This window comes from Lytechinus pictus, chromosome 15 (genome assembly GCF_037042905.1).
Source record: "Lytechinus pictus isolate F3 Inbred chromosome 15, Lp3.0, whole genome shotgun sequence".
NCBI classification, from domain to species: Eukaryota; Metazoa; Echinodermata; class Echinoidea; order Temnopleuroida; family Toxopneustidae; genus Lytechinus; species Lytechinus pictus.
Genome location: NC_087259.1, coordinates 7,916,858 through 7,939,165, shown reverse-complemented (window position 1 = coordinate 7,939,165; position 22,308 = coordinate 7,916,858). Strand labels below are relative to the sequence as shown.

Sequence of the window (22,308 nt, the reverse complement as noted above, 5' to 3'; positions counted from 1 at the left end):
AAGGCTAATTCCAGCCCACCCTAATTTTCATACCCTTTGTTTCAGTGGGCAGTGCTCGCTCAAGCATGAATAGTTTTCCAACTTTTTGGTGTCATCTGGAAGTTGACTTCATTGGCTTTCCATATATGTAAGTCTTTTTCCCCAAAGTGCTACATTTTTTATTTGGCAGCCATTTCAAAAGTGTATAGTTTTTTTTGGGACGCACTGTATAGGCTCTGCCTTTTTTTTGTAAATATTTATATATATTTTTTTATTTTTTCTATTTTTATTTTCCCTGGTGTAGAGCTTTAAGATAATAATTTAATATACTTCAATTTCTTTGACTGAGTGTGACTGTGGTGTGGATGTTTGAGTCGCACAAAAAAATACTTTTACGTGGGTGGGGGCTCGGGGCGATTTCACTCCTGCCCCCGAAATGTGAAAAAATAAATATTCGGGGTGTAGCTGAGCTGTGTGGGCATGCCGGGATGAGGGTAGCCATCAATAAAAAATGTTTTATTTGGGGGCTTAATTTGAAATTAAATTTATTATTATTTTTCATTTTTTACAGGATTTAAAACAAAATGATGTAATTTATTGTGCCCCTTTCCATTCCTCGTTTTTTCCCTGATTTACTTTCTTTAATTTCATTTATTGGTCTTAAGGGTGGATGTCAGGCTGCCGGGGTGGAATTCAGCCGGAATTGCCAATGGAAGTGGACGTACCTGCACAGTCGTGAGCTTGGAGACTGAAGCCTATTGCCCTATACAGTTGTGAACATTTTTTTCAAACAAGTTTTAGGGCCACTCAGTGTTATTCCCATTTGAAATATAATCAGGGGCGGATCCAACATTTCCCTACAGGGCCAGGGGGGCATTTTGTATAGGAATTTTTTGACAAAAGTCTTCACTGCCAAATCATAGTAATTTGTTTCCCCCAGGAAAAATTTGACAAGCAAAGAAAAAAAAAGGGTCTCAGTTGCCTTTTGAGTACCTCTCAAGGGGGAGAGGCCGAATGTGCAACCCCCCCCCCCCTGATTCGCCACTGGAACTAATGTCCATTTCATTTAGTTTGTAATTTTTTACAGGAGGAAAGAATGGAGTAAGAAGTTTTGTGTTGTGTATTTTTACCAATTATTGTTTATTCAAAGTAAAACGTATTTAAGTTAGTAGTGTTCCAAAATGCATCACTAATCTTAATTAACTTGTTTAAATTTAAAATGTAAGCCTGAATAATAATGAATTGTGAACTTTGAATAAATAGAAATATACATGTATATGTCATATTCTGTAAATTGTAATATTTTCAAATCATATTTTATCTCCATTCTTATCTAATCATTGTCTCCCTTTCTCATTATGTTCATCACTCTTCAATTAAATTTATATTCTATTACTGGTATAAAAAATGCCAACAATACTAAACACTGATACATCGATCAATAGAAAAAACAAAGAAAAAGAGGGAAAATACAAAGAAATTACAGGTACATGGAGGGCCCAGGCCGGGGGTAACGACAAATCATGCTTGTCTGGGTATTAAAAACAGGAGAAGGGTGGTCAATACAATATTGCAAATAGAAACTATGAAGTGGGTTTTGTTTTTATCAAATAATATTTGCAGTTCCTTTGGAGTGATGTTGTTTTTGTTTTTCTTTAATAGAATATCACCCATTTTAGAAAACTGAACTTTGTATCTAACACTTAGTTGCCCTAGTGTTGTTTTCCAATCTACATTTTCTAGTTCCTGGTATCATGATTATGGATGTAATCATTTAAGGTGTACCAGTTAGAAATTTTTTGACTTTTTGTATATATTTACATAAATTATGCAAGTTGCATGTCACGTGGTTGATAAATTGTTGACACAAGCATTAGCTCTATGATCATCTTCTCAATGACTCTTAAGACAAGCTTCTGTAACAATAAAATTATTGTATTTACTAGATAATTTGAACAACTTGAACAAATTGTGGCAATATTATTTAATAAGTTATATATCAGTGATAATGGGGTACTCCAGGCTGAAAATGATATGATTTGAACAAAGAAAACATTAAAAATTTGATCAAAATCGGATAAGGAATAACAAAATTATCGCTGCATTTTAAAGAATGATTTGCATTATTCTGGTGAAACAGGTCTGGCGTGTCTTCATGGATATTCAATAAGCAAGCTTATGATGTCACATCCTCACTTTTATTATATGAAATTAGATTGATTAATTTTTAAATGTTAAATTCAATAACCCCGCTATTTGATGTCAGATTTTAATGAAATAAGCACTTTGATATGTGAATGTTACTATATCAAAGTGCTTATTTCATTAAATATTTTCATTAAATATTTTCATCCCGGAGCATCCCTTTAAATGATTTATTTATTATTTCTGTTTTCTCAAGAAAGAGTGGTCTCTTTAATAAAAAAAACTGAGTTAAGTAGAGAGCCCTGTAATGATACAACAAGTGGAACGTCACTGGCAGTCTTACCTGATACCTGCATTACACGATTCAATATAGCAGCAGTGCCCGGGAGCAGTGCTGACTTTGAAAACTACTATAAAATAGTTATTCAACAAATACCCCCACATGGCCAAAGTTAATTGACATTGAATGACCTTTGACCTTGGTCCTGTGACCTGAAACTCGCTGCAGGATGTTCAGTGATACTTGATTAATCTTATGTCCAAGTTTCATGAACTATGTCCAAATACTTTCTAAGTTATGCTGTTATTTCAGAAACTTATTCGGTTAAGATTTGATGTTGACGCTGCCGTCGGAAAAGCGGCGCCTATAGTCTCACTCTGCTATCCAGGTGAGACAAAAATCATGATACAGTGATGAAAAATAAAGTAAAATAAATTTAATAAAAAAGAAAAACCACATGCTATATAAAAGAAATGAAATTCAAAATCATAAATTCGTCATTTTTATTGAATGAAGAATTTAATTTATTGATAATTGGAAAAAATATTACCCCTATTTTCTTTCAATATAACCAAAATACGTGTAGGGCCTAGTGTGATTTTCATCACATAACATGATTTAGAACAAAAATCAAGCCATATTTTTTGGTTATCATGTGGGACGGAATCTTCATGACTGCATTCGTCGGACGGAATTTTCCTCTTAAATCCATCTCTGCCGGCTTTTCACCTTCCCTCCCCATCATCCTCATCCCTATCATCATCCTCGTCCCTATCATCATCCCCATGGGCGGAAATCTGTCCCCAGGGGGGACCTGGGGCTGGAAAATTTGACCGTGAGCATTAAAAAAAAGGTTATCGCCCAAAATGTAGGGTCACCCTTGTCCCTCTCACCATCTCCATGCACCCCTCTCATCATCCCCATCCCTCTCATCAAGAGTCAGGCATCCCCAGTATCATTGCCATCCCTCACCTCCTCGTCCCTCTCATCATCAAGGCCCATCCCTCATCATCGCCATCCCTCACATCCTCGTCCGTTTCATCATCCTCATCTCCATCTCTTTCATTACCTTCATCCCTCTCATCACCCCCCCCCCTCTCATTAAGAGTCATCAAAAATTACCATCCCTCTCATCATCACCATCTCTCACCTCCTCGTCCCTCTTATCATCAAGGCCCACCCCTCATCATCGCCATCCCTCACATCCTCGCCCCTCTCACCATCTCCAAAACTCGGCTCTCTACACCAGGGAAACTCAATATAAAAAATAAAAATGAAATTGGCATGCCCACACAGATACACCTAGAACATTTTCACATTTCGGGGGCAGGAGTGAAGAGGCTCCGAGCCCCCATCCACGTATAAGTATTTTTTGAGCGACTCAAACATCCACACCACAGTCGCACTCAAAGTCAAAGAAATTGAAGCATATTGATTATTGCAACTTAAAACTCGGCTCTCTACACCAGGGAAACTCAATATAAAAATTAAAAAAAAAAAAAAAAAAAAAGGCCTAAAAATAATCAATTTGAAGTTAAAAATTAAGCCCCCAAATAAACATTTATTATTGATGGCTACCCTCAGCCCGGCATGCCAACACATCTACACTGCGAATATTTTTTCACATTTCGGGGGCAGGAGTGAAATCGCCCCGAGCCCCCACCAACGTAAAAGTATATTTTGTGCGACTCAAACATCCACACCACAGTCACACTCAAAGTCAAAGAAATTGAAGCATATTGATTATTACAACTTAAAACTCAGCTCTCTACACCAGGGACACTCAATATAAAAAAATAAAATGAAATGAAAAAAAAAATAGGCCTAAAAATAATCAATTTGAAGTTAAAAATTAAGCCCCCAAATAAACATTTATTATTGATGGCTACCCTCAGCCCGGCATGCCCACACATCTACACTGCGAATATTTTTTTCACATTTCGGGGGCAGTGAGTGAAATCGCCCCGAGCCCCCACCCTCGTAAAAGTATTTTTTGTGCGACTCAAACATCCACACCACAGTCACACTCAGTCAAAGAAATTGAAGTATATTAAATTATTATCTTAAAGCTCTACACCAGGGAAAATAAAAATAGAAAAAATAAAAAAATATATATAAATATTTACAAAAAAAGGCAGAGCCTATACGACACTGCCAAACTACAAGCTCTAGTTCACTCTCTCACTCAGTCAAGCTCAGCTCTTTGACTGTGCACGCCCACTTCCATTGAGGATTCGGGCTGAATCCCACCCCGCCAGTTTAGGCGGCCGAGCTACGTAGAATTGCGATGAAGAGCAGCGGACCGTTCATCGGTTGTTCGCTTCTTGCGACCAGAGAGAAAAGGTGAAAAACTTTAACAAAATCGTGCAAATGCACCAAATTTTATTCTTGTGATGAGAAAATGGAGTTAATGGAATACAAGAAAGTCCATCTCCTGCGATAAAAGTGGTAACTTGAGGAGAAATGATCACAAAATCAAGTCAGTTGTTGAGTGGGGCCGAGCCGAGCACCGACACGGTTAATACACGCGCGCCTATGGGAATCGCGAGCTGTCGAAAAACGCCTAAAATTACACCTTTTTTTTTATTTCAGCGAAAAAAAGTAATAGAAAGTGAAGAACATTACCATCAGACCATATCTCTAGAAAATCTTTACAAGAAATTACGAAATGACGGAAAAATAGACGCAGATTTGTGAAAAAAAAATCTCGTAATGGGTGGGACAACTCGGCCCGCGGTCCGAGATGTCCCGTGGTCCGAGTTGACCCGACCCCCATGTAGAGCAATGTCGATCTGGTGCTGCCAGTGGCTGTCAGGCCCATGATCGATTGGGCAAAATGAATTTTCTGAAGATTTCTATATCTAATTCGAACATTTTTTCAAAAATATCTTGCTCTATAATAACACACTAGGAAAGTGTCCTAACGCTTTCCTAGTACATGTAAAAGAAACTATAGGTGGGTGTAAATTTTGTCTGATTTTTAAGATTTTTTAACATGGTAAGTGAAGTCATTACACATAAATATTTGTTAATCTATATGAATTGTTAATTTGACCAATCATGAATACATACACAATGACACTATATTCTACCTGATTTCTAAGAATTTCACTGTTGTGTTTGAGCAAGTTGTAGGCATCGTCTTGGTGGTCTAATTTCTCTTGCAGTAAAACAACCTGGGCAGAGGTCTTGGGAAGGCATTGAAAATCATTTCGAAATGCTTTTTTTTTCTTCTTTGTGATGAATTACAAAACAAGTTAGACTTTGAAAAGTAAATAAACCCAAAGCGATGCATGGAGTGATGAGTATTTTGACTCACAGAATGATTAAATATAAAGAAAATGTAAGCCAAAAATGGAAGAACTAACAAAGAAATTTGAATTAATTGGAAAGTATGAAAAACATAATTATTTGAATTGATAGTATTATCAGGATGGCAAAATAGAATGATAGTAATGATAAGAACTATTTAAACTCAAAAAGATCCAAGAGAATAAAAAGCTTATAAAATTAATCATACAACAAAAAAAAGAAAAAGGGAAAAATTAAGTGAAATTACATAAGCTTTCAAAAGAAAAAGGGAAAAATTAATAATTAAAAATTACTTTCACACTGAGTAAAGTAATACAAGACACAGATAGTTCCATTGAAGATTTCGAAACGTTATGGAAGCAATAATGTGATAGGCCATGTTATTTACAGTCATGAGCCAAAGCATCCTTGGAAACACATAAATTGTAGGAAAAAGAATGTAAAAAAATGAATAAGGATATTAAAGAGAGCCATGGCTCTTTCTCATCTTGTAAATTAATATGCAAGAAGAAAAACTGCCAGTACATTTAAGCCATTTCAGTACATATATACATGTACATGCAACGACCTTAATACTCGGTTTAAAATAATGTACGACTGCTCATTTCCCCAATCAATGTATATCTGCAGGAGAAATACCTGAACATACATAACTTTACTTTTTAAAGATATCAGCAACATATATGAAGTCTAACATTTGAAGTCCATAAACAAAAAAACTCAGCAACCTTGTTTTAAGTGTTCGTGTGTGGTAGCTGGTGAAGCAAAATAAGTACACTTGATAATCAAATGCTAGTGTTTTTAGAATAAAAAAAACCCAAATTATTTCTTTAATATGATAATGCACTTAGTACTAATAAAAAGCAATTCTGTTCAAGCGGAAAAAAAAAAAAAAAAAAAAACATGGATTTTTTTAGACATGAACCAAATTTGAAACAGAGTTCTAAAATAAATCCATCAAACAGTTCTGAAGTTATTACAAGAATTAAGGATGAATCTATTGATTTTGACTTGTACTACATGTATGGAGTAAAATGACTACCAAACCAACCTCTTTGAAAACGACATGAAATATGCGATGATGAACAAACAATTATTACTTGATGAATGAGTTACAGCCTCTAGCCCACCTAAACGCATACATGTATGATTCCACTCATGAGCATACCCTTTTGACCATAATCTATCTTCCAAATGACAGAATAATATGAATATAGAGTTTAGATGGATTCTACCTATGAGTACAAAATGAAAGTTTACTGCAAATACACGTAGAACACTATGACAATGTACTATTAAAGACCTCATTGACCCATAATGAAGAAAAATTAGCGAGTGATTTCTTATCAAGTCCTGGCTAACTCTTTTGCGTTTAAGCTGCGTAAAAAAAAAAGCAATACACCAGGTCTCTGTATAACTCTGCATATTGACCTCACAATAGCTGGTTTCATCTCATTGTTTTGCCTTCAGATTCCATTGTCTGTGTTTGGGCAATATGCAACTGAATGCAAGACCGCAACGCAAAGGTGTGAACCTGGACATGTTAGTCTACTATTTGGTCTAATTTTCACTTGGTCAAACACCGATTATTTATTCATTTCATTCATTCATTCACTCACTCACTCACTCATTCATTTACTTATTTATTTATTTTCTTATTTATTTACTTATCCATTTATTTATTTACTTATTCATTCATTTACTATCTATTTATTTATTTACTTATTTATTTACTTATCTATGTATTTATTTATTTATATATTCATCACAACCATTTCAGTTGGATTATTGACAATATAAAAATGAAAATATTACAGTCAAACAAACATTTTTTTTTTAAATGAGTAGAAAATATATATCAATATAACTGTAACATTAATTGTACATTAGTATCCGGACAATAATGGAAATGATCAGCATGAGTAATTATAGAAAGAACATGGAAGATATGCAAAGAAGAAGAAATACAAAGAGAAGAAAAAAAGAAGAGGTAATATGAGAAACGAAGAAGAAGCAGGGAAAGGAAGAATATACAAACAGGTGAACATGGAATATCTAAAAAAGATGGGTGATAATATTTATCTATTCAAAGTTGACAAAATACTCAAATGAAACGAGGTAGAAAACAACCTGAACCATATTTCTTTAAAAACTGAAAATATATGAACCAAATTTTCATTATGACAAAGTGACAAACTTGAAATTAGATTGTCTGGGTAAAAAAAAAAAAATGACAATCATACCAAGTAAGTACTCTATATGAAAGAATGAATGATGGTTGGACCAAATGGTAACTAGACCAAATTAAGAATAGACCAATTAGGTTTAGGTATAATTGTGTTAGATGATCTAAAAATTAAGGCTTGGTCCCACTGCACTCACAGATGCAGAGAGGATGTACATGTAAAACGAAAAAGAATCTTTCCCTCTGTTGGAAAAAGTTTTGTATCCTTCGTGTACTCTTTGCATACGTGTTTCATACGCTCTATCTAGCATCCGTCCACTGTGATTTCATTGTTCACCCATTTTGTCCATTGTCTGGAGTGGATGAAAACGGATGGAGCCACCACAAAATTTTGCTTGTCCGCGGTATCTGTTATGAATACATTTTGTGTCCACTGGCCAGTGGGACCAGGCCTTTAGACTATTTGCTCGTGGACCAAGTGAATACAGGTTAAATGTATGTGGAGGCCTGTGCCTGGAAAATTTTGAAGAGGAAGATGAGCCCAGGCTACCCCATTGGGATATCGCAGCATCAACTGCAGCATGAAGTGTGGATTAGTATTACTAGACTGGGTTCCAAAAGAAACTTATCAAACTTCACAAGCGCACTACACAAATTCCACTCAGTCAAAATGAACTAATTTTTTGATACAGGCTAGCTTTAATAAACTTTACTAAGCATGTGTCAATAATTAAGAGATTGGTTTAATCGCAAAGAGGCTGTAGCCCCTCAAAATCAATTGGTTCCGTAATCCAACGTCACAAAATTGCAAAAGAAAGACGAATGAAAATGAGATGGGATTAAACAAACTTACCAATTCATCAAAGTTCACAGTATACCATAGGCATGTTTAATTTATTGCCTCAATAACTAAGAAGTTACAGGAAGTTCAAATTAACATGTTAAACACATCTATTGAGGTAAAATAAGCATATTGCATAAATGGACTCAATAGCAGTCAAGCAAAGAATAACCATTTGGTTTAATCCCATTTCATTTTCATTTGTCTTTCTTTTGCCATTTTGTGACTTTGGATTCCGGATCCAATTGATTTGAGGGGCTACAGCCTCTTTGTGAATAAACCAATCTCTTAATTATTGACATGTGCTTAATAAAGATTATTGAAGCTACATGTAGCCTGTGTCAAAATTTTGTTCATTTTGACTGAGTGGAATTTGTGTAGTGCGCTTGTGAAATTTGATAAATTTCTTTTGGAACCCACAATGTCATCATTTGAATGCAGACCAATGAATGATAAATTGCATGACTAAGCTCTTGGATAGCATGATGGTTAATAAATGATGTGATTAATGTAGCAGTATATCAAACTCATCAAGCATGCAGTAACAGACAGGATAAAGAATGAGTAAAAATGAAACAAACACATGAAAATATCATGCAAACGTGAAGCATCAAACATTCAAAGGACACTAACATCAAGCATTGGACATAATCTCAAACAGCAAATCTATTAAAATAGAAAGTCGGCAGTTAAGCATGTCAAAACAAATCTAAATCATGCACATCTAGAGGTTTTCTACAATAAACTCTCGTATTTTTTATATAAAAATTATAAAATTCCTGCCAATATTTAAAAGAAATCATATTCACATATCTATCTTAATTTGTAAGAGACTGATAAGCTATAAATAAGATTTTAAAAAGACAAATAAACAAGATTCTGAGCCTAAACAAAATTATTGTTTGTCACTATTGCACAATAACTAAAAAAGTAAAGCTTACAAGAATCCAAAATTATTAACTAGAGATGGATGTTACTCAAAATTTTGGTCATTCAACTATCACCAACTGTAATACTACACTGTGATATATCCTCTCTGATTTCATTAGTGCAAAAAAGCATGTTTTCTTCAACGTTAGTAGAACAAAAAGCACAGTATTAATGGAAGGCTGCTTTGATGGCCTGTCCCTAAATGAATGTACATGTAATTTGATTACTCAATTTCATATGACTACTAGATATTTAATTCTGCTGATGTCTAAACTACTTGAAACAATAATCATAAATGCCTCACTAACTTACCATTAGTCATCACTAATGTCTGACTAACTTGAAGGTCATTATTATCTAACCAACTTGATTCTACTTTATATTTCTCAACTTTTGACAAGGTCACAAATATTGGACTCACATACATGTAGCATCCCTTACGTCTATCACTAATTCCCAATGCCTGACAAACTTGTTGTCACATCTGTCGAACTGAATGACTAACTTCTGACTAGTATGATTCTTTATAGTCCTTACCTCTTGACTCTCTTTTGATATGCTATTCATGGCCTCCTCCAAGGCCGTCTTCTCCTTGCCGAGTTTACGAATCAGATTCGACTGTTCAGTCTTCTCCTTTAAGAAATCATCCCTAGTGAATCAAGAGAAAATATTTGAATATCAAACATGGCGTTTGGATGGAGGCGGCTATAGTTCCATGACATTTGCTCCGGCGACAATTGCTCCGCTCTAAATTCCACACACTAATCGAACTAATAACTTCAACCCTGGGTTTAACAAGATACCCTACCCTAAACCTAACATAAATCGCTACCTGTAAGCACAGGTACACTAGCGCCCCCTCGTCTATGCATGGGTGACCTAGGCATTTATGTCCGAAAAATCGGCACAATGTACCGTGCTGACCGGTATGATTGCATCTTTGAAAGGGCAGGGCAAGCGCAACTAGTTGGAACTGAGCTGAAGATAGTGGCTTGTTTTTGGTGAAGATTTGTTTATATGCCATTTTGACAAGAGTTACGACAAACTTTTGTACATGTATATACAATAATTATCTTTTTCATATTAGAAGGATGCACAAGAAAAATATTTCATATATGTATACATTATATTGGTAATAATATCATTATGTGAGAAGTGAGATTTTATAGATAGAGTCAATGGCGACAATAGTCAAATATGACTAATCGCCACTCAAACCAACATAAGAAGAAGCTATTGCAACCCTAAACCCTACATCTTAGAGAAAATTAAGCCCGGAGCAATTGTCGCAGGAGCAAATGTTGTGTCACCATTAACACAGGGCTTGAATTAATCTTATGGGGCATTGCTAGAAACTTACTTCCTATAGCAAAACAAGTGTACCTCCAAAAATCATCCCACAACAATGACTGGTCAGAGGAACTAGTCATAACTATGGAACTTCTGAAGGTATCCATGGCGAAGAAGAATAGTGTAGTAGGTTTCACGGTACACCATGTATCTTTCTTGGGCGAGTGTTGGTCCTGAAAAGGACCACCCAATCTCTAGTCGTAACTAGCAAATTTTCCTCTTAGTTAAAAATAAATGACCGGTCACATGACAAATTTTAGCCAATCAGGATCCACATCACCACTGTGTCATCATACCTTTCTTTGGTTACACTTGATAAGCTGCTCTGGGCGCATTGTAGATCAATCTCGATAGTTGATAGCTGTCTTGTCTTCTCTTCTAGTTTTTCCCTGGTGTGGTCTAGATCGGCTTTGGATTTATGAAGCTCTTCCTGACTATTTACAAACTGGAAGAAAAATAAACAATTGGATCATAAAGTAAACTTTAACACATTTCCAAATAAAAAATTCAAATAAAATATCTTAAAGTGCCACACTTCCATTTTCACGTAGATAGGTATGACTGTGGCAAGGTTTGGGGGGCTTTTTAGCCCATTGCAGTGTTGAAATTACTTTTTATTTTTAGGGGGCCATTTTGAAAAATAAAGGAGAGCCATTTTTCATTTTACGAGAGCCATTTTCAGTTTTCAAGAGCCATAAAAAAAATGATTCAGTGCATGGTTTCGCATCACAGATTTTTCTGCTTGTTTACAAATTTATTTATTGTTAAACATTGTTTATTTAATTGCTATTTATTTTTTCTTCATTGTTATTAAATGTTGAATTACTATTTTCTTTATTGTTGTCCATTTACATGTAGATCTAATGTTTATTGTTTGTATCTCATAACTTCTAGTATATTAAACTAAATGGACGTTCTAACTTCTTTTTCAAATAATAATATACAATTTCGTCCATCAAATTGAAAAGGATGAAGTTTATCAAATTGAACAGAATTTGTATTCAGAGGAATCCTTTTCATAAATACTTTTTGAAAACTCACTTGAAAATTATTTTATGATATATTGAATGCATCACAACCTGACAGCTAAGGTCACCATGTCAACTATTTCTCAAGCTAGGCTAGGCTATGCTATACCTATGCTAGCGCAGCTCAGCCACTTAACATAGCACAGCTCTCAGTCAATCATCACCGCAACACACAGCTCACAGTCAATCATCACCGCAACACAGGTGGGTATGAAACTGCATTAGCGCCAATACATGTATACACTCGGGAACTGACTGTTACTCATCAAAAATCCCCACAGAAAATCCTAATTTCGGTCTGAAAATTGCGGGATCTACGCAAAATTTCCAGAGCACCAAGTGGCTTAGTTCAGATTTGAGAAGTAGAGTCTCCGAAAATTACTCTAAAATAAAAAAACTGTGATTTTCTTCAGAGTTCACCATCTTATTTTCTTGCAAATTTAGGATGGTATCTTATAAAATTAATCCAATAGAAAAGGAAATTTTTTGCTATCAAAGTTACGGCGAGACCTGGTGCCGCGCAGCGTTTTGAAAAATAGTACAAGGGATATCGAGAGTTTGAAACTCGATACGTATTTTTCTAAAGCGCCGCGCCCGTGATTCTAAAAAAAAAATCCACTCAGTTGCAAGTCAGAATGCGACGATGCATGAAAGTAAAAACTGCTGTGGCGCTGGGCTGTCTGTTCAACTAATATGCAGTCGTAAAGGGAGACTGGATGGGGGCGGACGGGAGCGATTTTCATGTTGAGAGTCGCTCGGTACTTTTGGGCAGTTACGAGTGCGATTCCAAAGCACACGAGGGCGGAATCGCTCGTTGCTCCCGTGTATTTTCAACCCTGGCCCATTGATAACCCAATTTTGATAGTCTTTGTTGAAAGGTGAGGAGTGTGGGAGACTTGATAGCTGCTTCTGGGAATTTATTCCAGTTATCATTTCCTAATATCCAGTCTGGAGTGAGTTTTTTTAAAGCTTTTGGGAATGGCTTCTGGTACTCTGATAACAATTCAAATAATAATTATTTGAAGTCAAAGAAGAAGTCAAAGAAGTCTAGATAGAAAAAATCGAAGTCAAAGAAGAACCTGCTCCTGAGCCAGAACTCTAGAAGGCAAAAAAAAAGGGAGCAAACTGAATCACTAGACCAAGTTTCTCCCTGCTCTTATTGAAATGAAAAATGCAGTGGGTTCATAGTAGGCAGAGTTGGTGACTCTCCTCTCTACACACAACTCCCCATTTAACATCTCATCCAGGGACAAAGTGTTATCCACTTTAAGATACATGTACATGTAGCCTGCATTCGTGAAACGAGGGAGGGGAACATTAAATGCAGATAACAAAACAAGCACCTCCCAGGGATGAACTTAAACATATCCCACAATCTTTGGTTTAAAAGGCACACGCCTCACCGACTGGGCAACTACCTTGCGGGAATGATCGAGGTGGGGGGGGGTGGGGGACGCTGCCACATATGTCTGTGTTGTATCATTTTTCTTGGCAGACTAAGGGGTGGCACCTGCCAAATATGTATACTGAATTGTTGTTTATCTTGGCATTCATGTACATGTAGTACAAGAGATGTAAATTACCATATGCTTGACTTTGGCAAGTTCTTGTATCTGGAAGCCTTGTAGTTCATCATTGTCTTCTCTCTTCAAAAACTTCTGCATCTCCGCCTTCTTGAGCTTCTCCTGGAGGTCTGCATTTTCCTGCGAAGTTCAAACAAGATGAATATCAAACAAATAATGCACGCAAGGGCATGGGTACGAATTAAACACACAAAGTTCTAACATGCCCGAGGTGACGCCGAGGGCGTTTGAATTATTGCAAAGTGTGGATCATTATTCTAATGCCCAAGCAAAATGATGTATATCATATGTTTCATGAGATAGTGAAGTCATTCCGTGTTATTTGTTAAATCTACTTCATCTCAAAACCATGACCGGTATATACATGTAGAACTAGTCATTGGAACCAGTCATTAGCAAAATTGCCTGTTAGCTAAAATAAATAACATTTTGTCATACATTTGTTTGAGTTTCAAGTATGCAATGATTATATTAAAAAAAACCATTATTACTAACCAGTGATAAAAAAAATCAGAAAATAAAGCATCTTGAGCTCTCTGCAAAGTGGACATGAGAACTAAATTATTTTGCATTATTTATTTCATCTATCACAAATGAAAATTAAAAATTAAACAGTACTCACACTTTCTAGAGCTGCCATCTTATCGTGAAGTTCCGTTTCCTTCTTCTTGATAGCCAGGCCGAGTTTATCCGCCATCTTTGCTCTTCTAGCTTGAAACTCTTCATTAATCTCCTGGACTCTCTTGGTGGCCTCTGGAATACAGTACATACATAAATGTAAAATATTTATCAATTGATCAAATGAAAAACTCACCATAATTTGAAATAACCTGAATCAACAGGTGATTTTATCCTCAGTGCAGTTTCAAATAGCCCTTATATTCTTGAAACCATTATTGGGGTGATTGTGTGCAGAATACATTTATCCTTTAAAAAAAAAAATTTGGGAAGGGTGATTTAGCCTCCCTCTTCATTTTTCACAATAAAATAAACCTGTAACATGAAAAGCTCACGCCCGACGTCTGACGACTTATTCTGTTACCTCTTGTGACAATTTTGAGACCAAATGTGCAATGCTCAGGTACGTAGTCCAGAAAATAGACAATATTTTCTTAGTGCACGTCAGACCCAATATTTCTACGAAATGAGATTTCATGCAAATCCAATGCAAATTTTGTTTCTATCCTATAAAGCATTTATGTAGGCCTACACGTATGAATGTATCATTTCATGTTTGTTTACGGAAAATCAATGGGAATTCTCACCTTCTTGATGTTTTTCTAGGAGTTGTGATTTCTCTTTATCCCTTAACTATGGAAAGCCAATTGTGAAATAAATCTCTAATGGTACAGGTTTAATTTATCAGCTCGTTTGACCTTCAAATATTCAATAACTATCTGTGAAATAGTAGCTCAAACAAATTTCTTCATTAAACAGCACAGTAAACCTTATATACAAAATTAATATTTTCCTTTTGGGCTTCCCATAATTTTAGCCCAGAGTCAGACCATGGCTTAAGTTAGACCTGATTTCAGATTTCTATTCTAATGCATTTATGTATGAATGTATCATTTTGCTCATGTTTGTTTATGAAAGAGCAATGGAAATTCTTACCATCTTGATGCTTTTCTAGAAGGAGTTGTGATTTCTCTTTATCCCTGACAGCTTCTTTTACCAGGAGTGAATACTCGTCCAGCTTGGATTCCAGCTTTCGTATCGTCTCGTCTTTCTTTGCCAACTCTCCTTGCAGTCTCTCGTGTTTGGCGCTTAATACATCATTTGGCTGTTAAAGGGGGAGCAGGAGGATCAATATCATATGAATATATGAATAATATGAATACAATAATAATCTAACAATGTGATCAAACAGAATCCAATGAAATTACCACCAAAGTGTTTCTTCATAAGAATAAGATAATATATAATAATTAAGCCTGAGTCGAATCGATTTTAAAATCGGTGTTCGATCAATGTCATCGAACACTGGTGCAGATTTGGCAAAATCGGTGCATCGAAAAAAAAAAAAAATTACGTCGGCCGGCCGATTCGTTTGGTTCACACAATCAGTCATCAAAATATCAGTAATGTCCAATTTGACTACTACTTACTAGATTTCTATTGCCCCCAAAATGAAACCGATTGTGTAATTATGATGCCTATTCACCATTAATTTGAAGTTTCTTTCGATCATAGTTCGAGTCTTACTCGTCTGCTCGTGCCGAGATAGTTTATGCATGATGAATTCATGAATGGAAGTCATGGCCATCGATCGTGCATACGCAGTACTGTTCTTTAATCAAACCAGAAAATGGCCGGAAATTGACGCGATCAACGTAAAATAAATCTTGCTTTCATGAACAATATTAATATCATGACCACAGAACATTATTTAATCGTAATATTTAACAATAATTTACATATGATAATCATTAATATGAATTTAGAGCTTGATGTGAAACGTTTGTATTTCGTTTCAATTTTCAATGGCGGACATCTCATGATGATCGACTTGAGTCGAGTGAGTGCACTTGTCTGAAAAAAAATAATTATCACGTCAGGATTGATTCTCGAACGTTGTCTACATGCAAAAACTCTTTTCAAAATCGTTATATCCCCATATACTAACATGACAAAACAGAGAAAATTTCGTTTTATATTTTTTTCCCATCAATTTGAAGCTAGTTTGTGCCCAAGGCTTTGGGCTCTGATTTCATGAATGGAAAATATGTCATACGTCATCGAATTAACACGTATGCGCATTGTGCTTCTTTTCTCGGAGCTAGCTCGGAGAAGACGTCCAGAGATGGAATAACAATAGAAATAATGCCAGTATTAATTCTTCCATATGAACATAACATACTTTGCTGACATCGTCAATATTCTTAGTATGACCATAAAATCTTGTTAAATCGTAATAATTTATGTGAATTTAGGGCTTGATTCGAAACATTCGTATTTATTTCGATCGCATGCTCAATTGTGTCCAACAAAATGGGTTGTCAGTATCAGGATTAATTCTCGAACATCGTCATAACTCATATTCCACAATCTTTCCTCACAATCGTTATATCAGCATTGAATAGCAATTCAAATGACCATCCAGAGAAAATTACAAATTTATTTGGAACTCATTTTGGAAATCCAGAGAAAATTACAAATTTATTTGGAACTCATTTTGGATCCAACTGCACAATTTCAGGCAAGTTTATACAGCGCTCTCCGTTGGTTGCACTTGTGTGCTGGCGCTGACAAGCACGCCTGTCGTTTCGGGAGAGTGAGTGTACGGGGCTGCGGACGGGACTGGTGAATGCGAGTCTGGACTGCTAATGCTAGTTGACCGGAAATCATTCGGATCGACTCTGCGTGATTCATGTCTTTATTATTGTTTCATTTTAAACTTATATGTTGTCATCTGCAAATATCATTGTTGAAGATATTTTGGGAAGAATTCTGCATTGGTCCCCGGCCTTTTTTGTGTTCTGTGATCATGGAAAATACAAACGAAATTTGCTCTGTCATCTGCTTGTGCAACACTCACCCGGCCATCGCCAGCACGTACCGTCAGTGCGTAGTGCATGCATAGCGCATCGACGCTAAAAAAAGACTAAATTTCCCCGCCTTCAATATTCGATGCATCGATGTTCGATCGAAATAAAGCTGTCGAACACCGGTTTTCAAAATAATCGATATGACTCAGGCTTAATAATAATAACAAACATTGCATATCACTGTGACAACATCACGTCTCTATGTGCTTTAGAAGAAAAGAAGAGAAGAAAACACCTGTTTTACCCAGGAGCATATAATCAATGGTGTACATGCATATCTTACATGTATCTTACAAAGAAAAGTCTTCAAAAGGGACTGAAATAATATATGTACCGACTACCCAATGACGAGTAGAAAATGTGTAATTGCTGAGAAATTAAGAAAATACGCTTCCCCCTGCCAGCCCTCCCCATCCCACTCAGTAGCAGCAAACACAAGGGCTCATATTCTGAACTTGGATTTAGTTTAAGCTCTGGTCTAAAGATGTGGGTTACATGTAACTATGGAAAGCCAATTGTGAAATAAATCTCTAATGGTACAGGTTCAATTTATCTGCTCATTTGATATTCAAATAATCAATTATTATCTGTAAATAGTAGCTCAAACCTCCAATGGATTTCTTCTTCATTAAAGCATGATGAAAGATCACAATAAACCTTAGAAATATACAATGTGAACAAATGTTTGACATTTTTGGCTCCCCATAATTTTAGCCCAGAGTTAGACCACGGCCTAAGTAAAACCGGACTTCAGAATATGAGATAACATGAATTTATAAAGCCCCCCCCCCTCCCATCTATGTCTGGCTTTGTTCTCACAAGGGTCCAAACTGGACTACATGTACCTTGGGGGATGAATGACTCTTTAATGTCGGAACCAAGAATGCTACTTTATTTCCCAAAGGTTTCAAGAACTATCAATAATCATCTAAAACTCAAAACTATGATGATTTACCTGTTTCGGAACTGCAGCAGCAGCCGATGCCCCACTGAGGCTTGACGTGCTCCCCCAGGAGTTGAGGCTTGACGACGATTCCCCCGCCCTCCTCAGACTCTCTCTCCTCCCGGTGGTCACCCCAGGTTGGCCGGTGGTGCGCTTGAGCTCCCCTTCCTGGACCCCCTCCTCCTCTGCAATCTTCTTCTTCAACTTGGCAAACATAGTTTTGAGGGTAAACCAATATCCTCCACTTCAAGTTGGTCCAGAAAAGACGAGAGGTCCACACTAAAGGCTCCTTTCGAATTCTTCACACCACCCAATGCATGCGAAAGACTGAAGTTTTTCTAATTGCTTCCTTACACTATGAGAAGTGAAAGCAAAAAGTTCTGCACTATTTTGTGTATTCCACACTCAGTGTTCAAGTATAAATTGTCTCGCTCAATAGAATAAGTTGATAACTGCATTATCCGATATGGGCAGACTTCTTTCTTGTCTTTTCATGGATCCAAGCTTGGAGTTGGCAGTATTGATGTACAAAGCAAAGTCTTCAGCTTAATTTGCAATGGCAGATTTCAGTTCTGCAAGTTGTGGTTGATGCAGATGCAGGCTGGGGAAAAAATGGAAAAGAAATATGATTTTATCATTATCTATAAAGCAAGTTATATTATTGAATTATAATTACATTATACATTTTACTGAAATAATTTCTTCAAATTCATGAAGGTAGAATAAAAGATTTCCGGTAAGTATAGGGAGGAACAGCGGGGAGAGAGAGAACAGGGGTGAGAGATACATTGTAGGGGAATGTGATGTCCTAGGTGGGTGTTTCATAAAGCTGTTTGTAAGTTACAAGCAACTTCACAAAAGATGGGTGACCCTTTCCTAGGAACTACATCAACACCAATGATGAAAATGTGATGTGTATTATTTAGCAAAAAAAAAAAGACAAAAAAAAAGACAAAAAAAAGGAAGGATCACCAGTTGTTCGTAAAGTTGCTCGTAACTTATGAACAACTTTATGAAACTCATAAGAATGATGAAACAAAGATCACAGCAATTATAAATTCATCGTTTGCCGTCTCTTTTACAAATTAGTTGCTAATGATGATCCTGCATTAGCATGGGAAAGGTGGCCAGAGAGGAGGGAGGAAGCCTTAGATTTAACACAGGATTAACATCTCAAACAGGAAATTTGGATTGACTCCTTGCTGGCTAGGTAATGCCTTCACAGTTCATGTAGATGGAAAAGATTGTTACCATCACATATTTGTAGTGAAGCACGGTGTTTAACTAGTCTGCAGGCCCAGACCCTTGGATTTTGAAATGATAATAAAACCTCAATTCAATTCAATTCAATTTGCAATTCGCATAGTGCAGAGTCTGAATTAGTGAGACTGGAATCACTATGTAGTGTGGCTGGCTCTACCAGACAGAGCCTTTGGGGTCTAGTCTTCACTCCAGACCTGTTTATTTATTTATCATTTATTTCGTTTTGTTTACCCAGGATAACCCCATCAGTGCACTAAGCACTGTTTTTCTTGTTATATGTTGAAGTATTAAATATGAGTCTGTGCTTGAAGACTAGTGTTTAACTGCCACATGAAAAGGGAACACTACATGTACACATTTTTGAAACACACATACAGTCAGTATCTCTTTTGTTTGTATGTTTTATTGTAATACCACTAACCCTAACAGTAACTTTAGACCTGGGCTATCTTGTGAGCTTAAATTCATGAGATCTCGGCCGTGGATTATGCGATTGCAACATGCATTTGTACGAAGGTAGAGAATGATATAATCTATGTAATGGCATCAGATTGCACTAAATTTGTTTTATTTTATGCTAATTTATTCATGAAATTATATTTTTGCATTTAAATAAGGCTGAATTTTGGTGAAAATGTTCTTTATAGCATTCCTAACAAATGAAAATGAAAAAAATTCTGGTACCAAAATTAATTTTTGTATTTTATCGTGTTTAATTGTTTCTTGTTCTTTTTATTTTTGTTGTTTTTTTCAAGAAAAATGATATTATCAAAAGTGATATTATTTTGGCCATAAATAACATCAAATTAAATGACTGCTGCTAATGGAAGAAAAAATAATAACTCATTTATGAATTTCAGCAGGAAACATATTTTGTATTGACCAATTGACTGTGTACATTTCTAAACAGCATATATACAGGAGTCACAAATTTGGTCTCAAAGGTTGTGTGAGAGTTGAAAATAAAAAGTCAGTGAATGTCGCATTAAGAAAAAAATTGCATGGTGGATTTAACACAAAAAATTTTAAGGTACATGTAAGTTAGGGTTAATACTCATATTAAGGTACGTACAGTGCATGTTTTTGAGAGATTTATTTTCAGATACTCTTTATTGTAAATGCAGCAATCACACATGGAATATGATTAGAAAGACAATGTTAAACCCAAGGGCCAAGCTGTAGATCATAACACTCTTTAACTCAGGGAGCCGAGAAGCTGAGAAAAGCATATTCATTGCCAACTAAAAGCATTGCTGTGCTTGTTCATACCATACGTGTAGTCTCTCAACAACTATTTTGCAATATCTAATCTAACAATTACTTTATTTTTTTATTTTTTTCCCCATGGAAAAGTTCGAATTACAATTTGATTGTATGGGAACTTCGTGATGATTGACTGAAAAATTGATGTAAAAGGGGATGCAAAAATTGCAAATACAACAAGAATGAGTAGAAAATCAGATGGGTATTAAGAACACAACCTTTCAAAGATTCAATTATTAAGGTTGTTGTTTAATCAGCAAAAATCATCACAGAATTGACGGTCCGTCCGATCTGTCACAGAGTGACAGAAGCGATCCATTTTCTGCGCCGATCACACATGCACAAAGTGACAAACTAACACAAGTTACATCTTACAACGATCACATCCTATTTAACACGTAAGACCAAGCAAAGGGTAAAACACTCTTTAGCCTCATCAGGTTTAAAATGGCAGAGCAATGAAAACAAAGTGTAACTCCTTCATGATCATAATTCATTCCCCAACATATGAGTTATGACACTGCATCATCACACGTCTCACCACTCTACTCGCTACGGAACCAGGGAAGCCAAGCCCCGCTAAATGCTGGCGCGCCCGACCGTTCATACTCGATTCTCATGCACAAACACACAGCGGCATCTCGCTATAGCTATCTTCGCATCAATACGGTCTTGTTACAAACTATTCTCACTCTTCACAGCGAATTGTTTCAACCAAATAATTCAGTACTGAAATGGTCAAGAGTTTCATTCACACCATGAAATAATCTTAACATTCTTGCTCACAACATTTACGTTAAAAAGCAAAACAAACACTATAAAATATTGAAAATATACTCACCGAATTCGGCCATGTTGGAAGTGCCAACTCAGACGGAATCCTCAAACTGTTTTCCGATGACGTCACCCAAAAGGGCATGATGAGGTCATCCTTGTTTGGGGACAGTCCCGAAGCGTGGCAAGTTCACAACGAATCAAGATTTTGGAAATTTTTGTTCCAAAACGTGTTAAGTGATTAGTACTGTCATTCATGGATGTTTATATATTTTATTTTTACATAGCAGACTACTCCAAGGTCCGTTGGAATGTGGAATTTTCTGTGAAGTACCAATACTGTTAAGTCAGAAAATATACCTTGTGTAGTTTCAAATCTGCTTTTTTTTTTCCATAGAAGGGTATTTTGGGCCGGGGGGGGGGGGGGGCGTGCATCAAAAAGTTCTTGATAAGTCGATCATTAGAACAGCACATGCCTTTAAAAAGTAAAAACAAAAAATATGTGGGCCTACATAATGGTTTCGTGTAAAGTTTGATTTAAACAAAATGCCAAATTAACATCAAGCAAACCTAATAGTCCCAAATAATTTCATCATTTTTTTTTCTCTCGCTCTCTCTTCATGCACTGTGTATAATTATATAGATCTCTCTCCTTAGTCTTTCCCTGCCCCCCCCCCCATTTATATCATTATCTTCATCTCACCATTCCTTCTCTCTCTCTCTCATTCTTTCAATACTGTTCATATAAGCCTAGTATATCGATCCAATTTTTTTAAAACAATGATAAAAACACACATCACTGCACTTAAAGGTCAAGTCCACCCCAGGAAAATGCTAACTTGAATAAATAGAGAAAAATCAACCTAGCATAGTGTTGAAAATTT

The 22,308-nt window shown here is 36.1% G+C and overlaps 1 protein-coding gene across 1 annotated transcript; it reads right to left on the bottom strand.

Annotated features, from left to right (window-relative positions):
- Positions 1 to 5,415: 5,415 nt before the first annotated feature.
- On the bottom strand, positions 5,416 to 21,573 carry LOC135156880 (golgin subfamily A member 1-like). The gene is made up of 8 exons (XM_064110656.1): positions 21,492 to 21,573; positions 18,137 to 18,725; positions 15,248 to 15,416; positions 14,256 to 14,386; positions 13,634 to 13,753; positions 11,319 to 11,467; positions 10,210 to 10,321; positions 5,416 to 5,592 (listed from the first exon to the last, which is right to left on the bottom strand). The coding sequence occupies exons 2-8, from the start codon at positions 18,338 to 18,340 to the stop codon at positions 5,416 to 5,418; spliced, it is 1,062 nt and encodes a 353-aa protein (XP_063966726.1). The 5' UTR covers positions 18,341 to 18,725; positions 21,492 to 21,573.
- Positions 21,574 to 22,308: the final 735 nt, after the last annotated feature.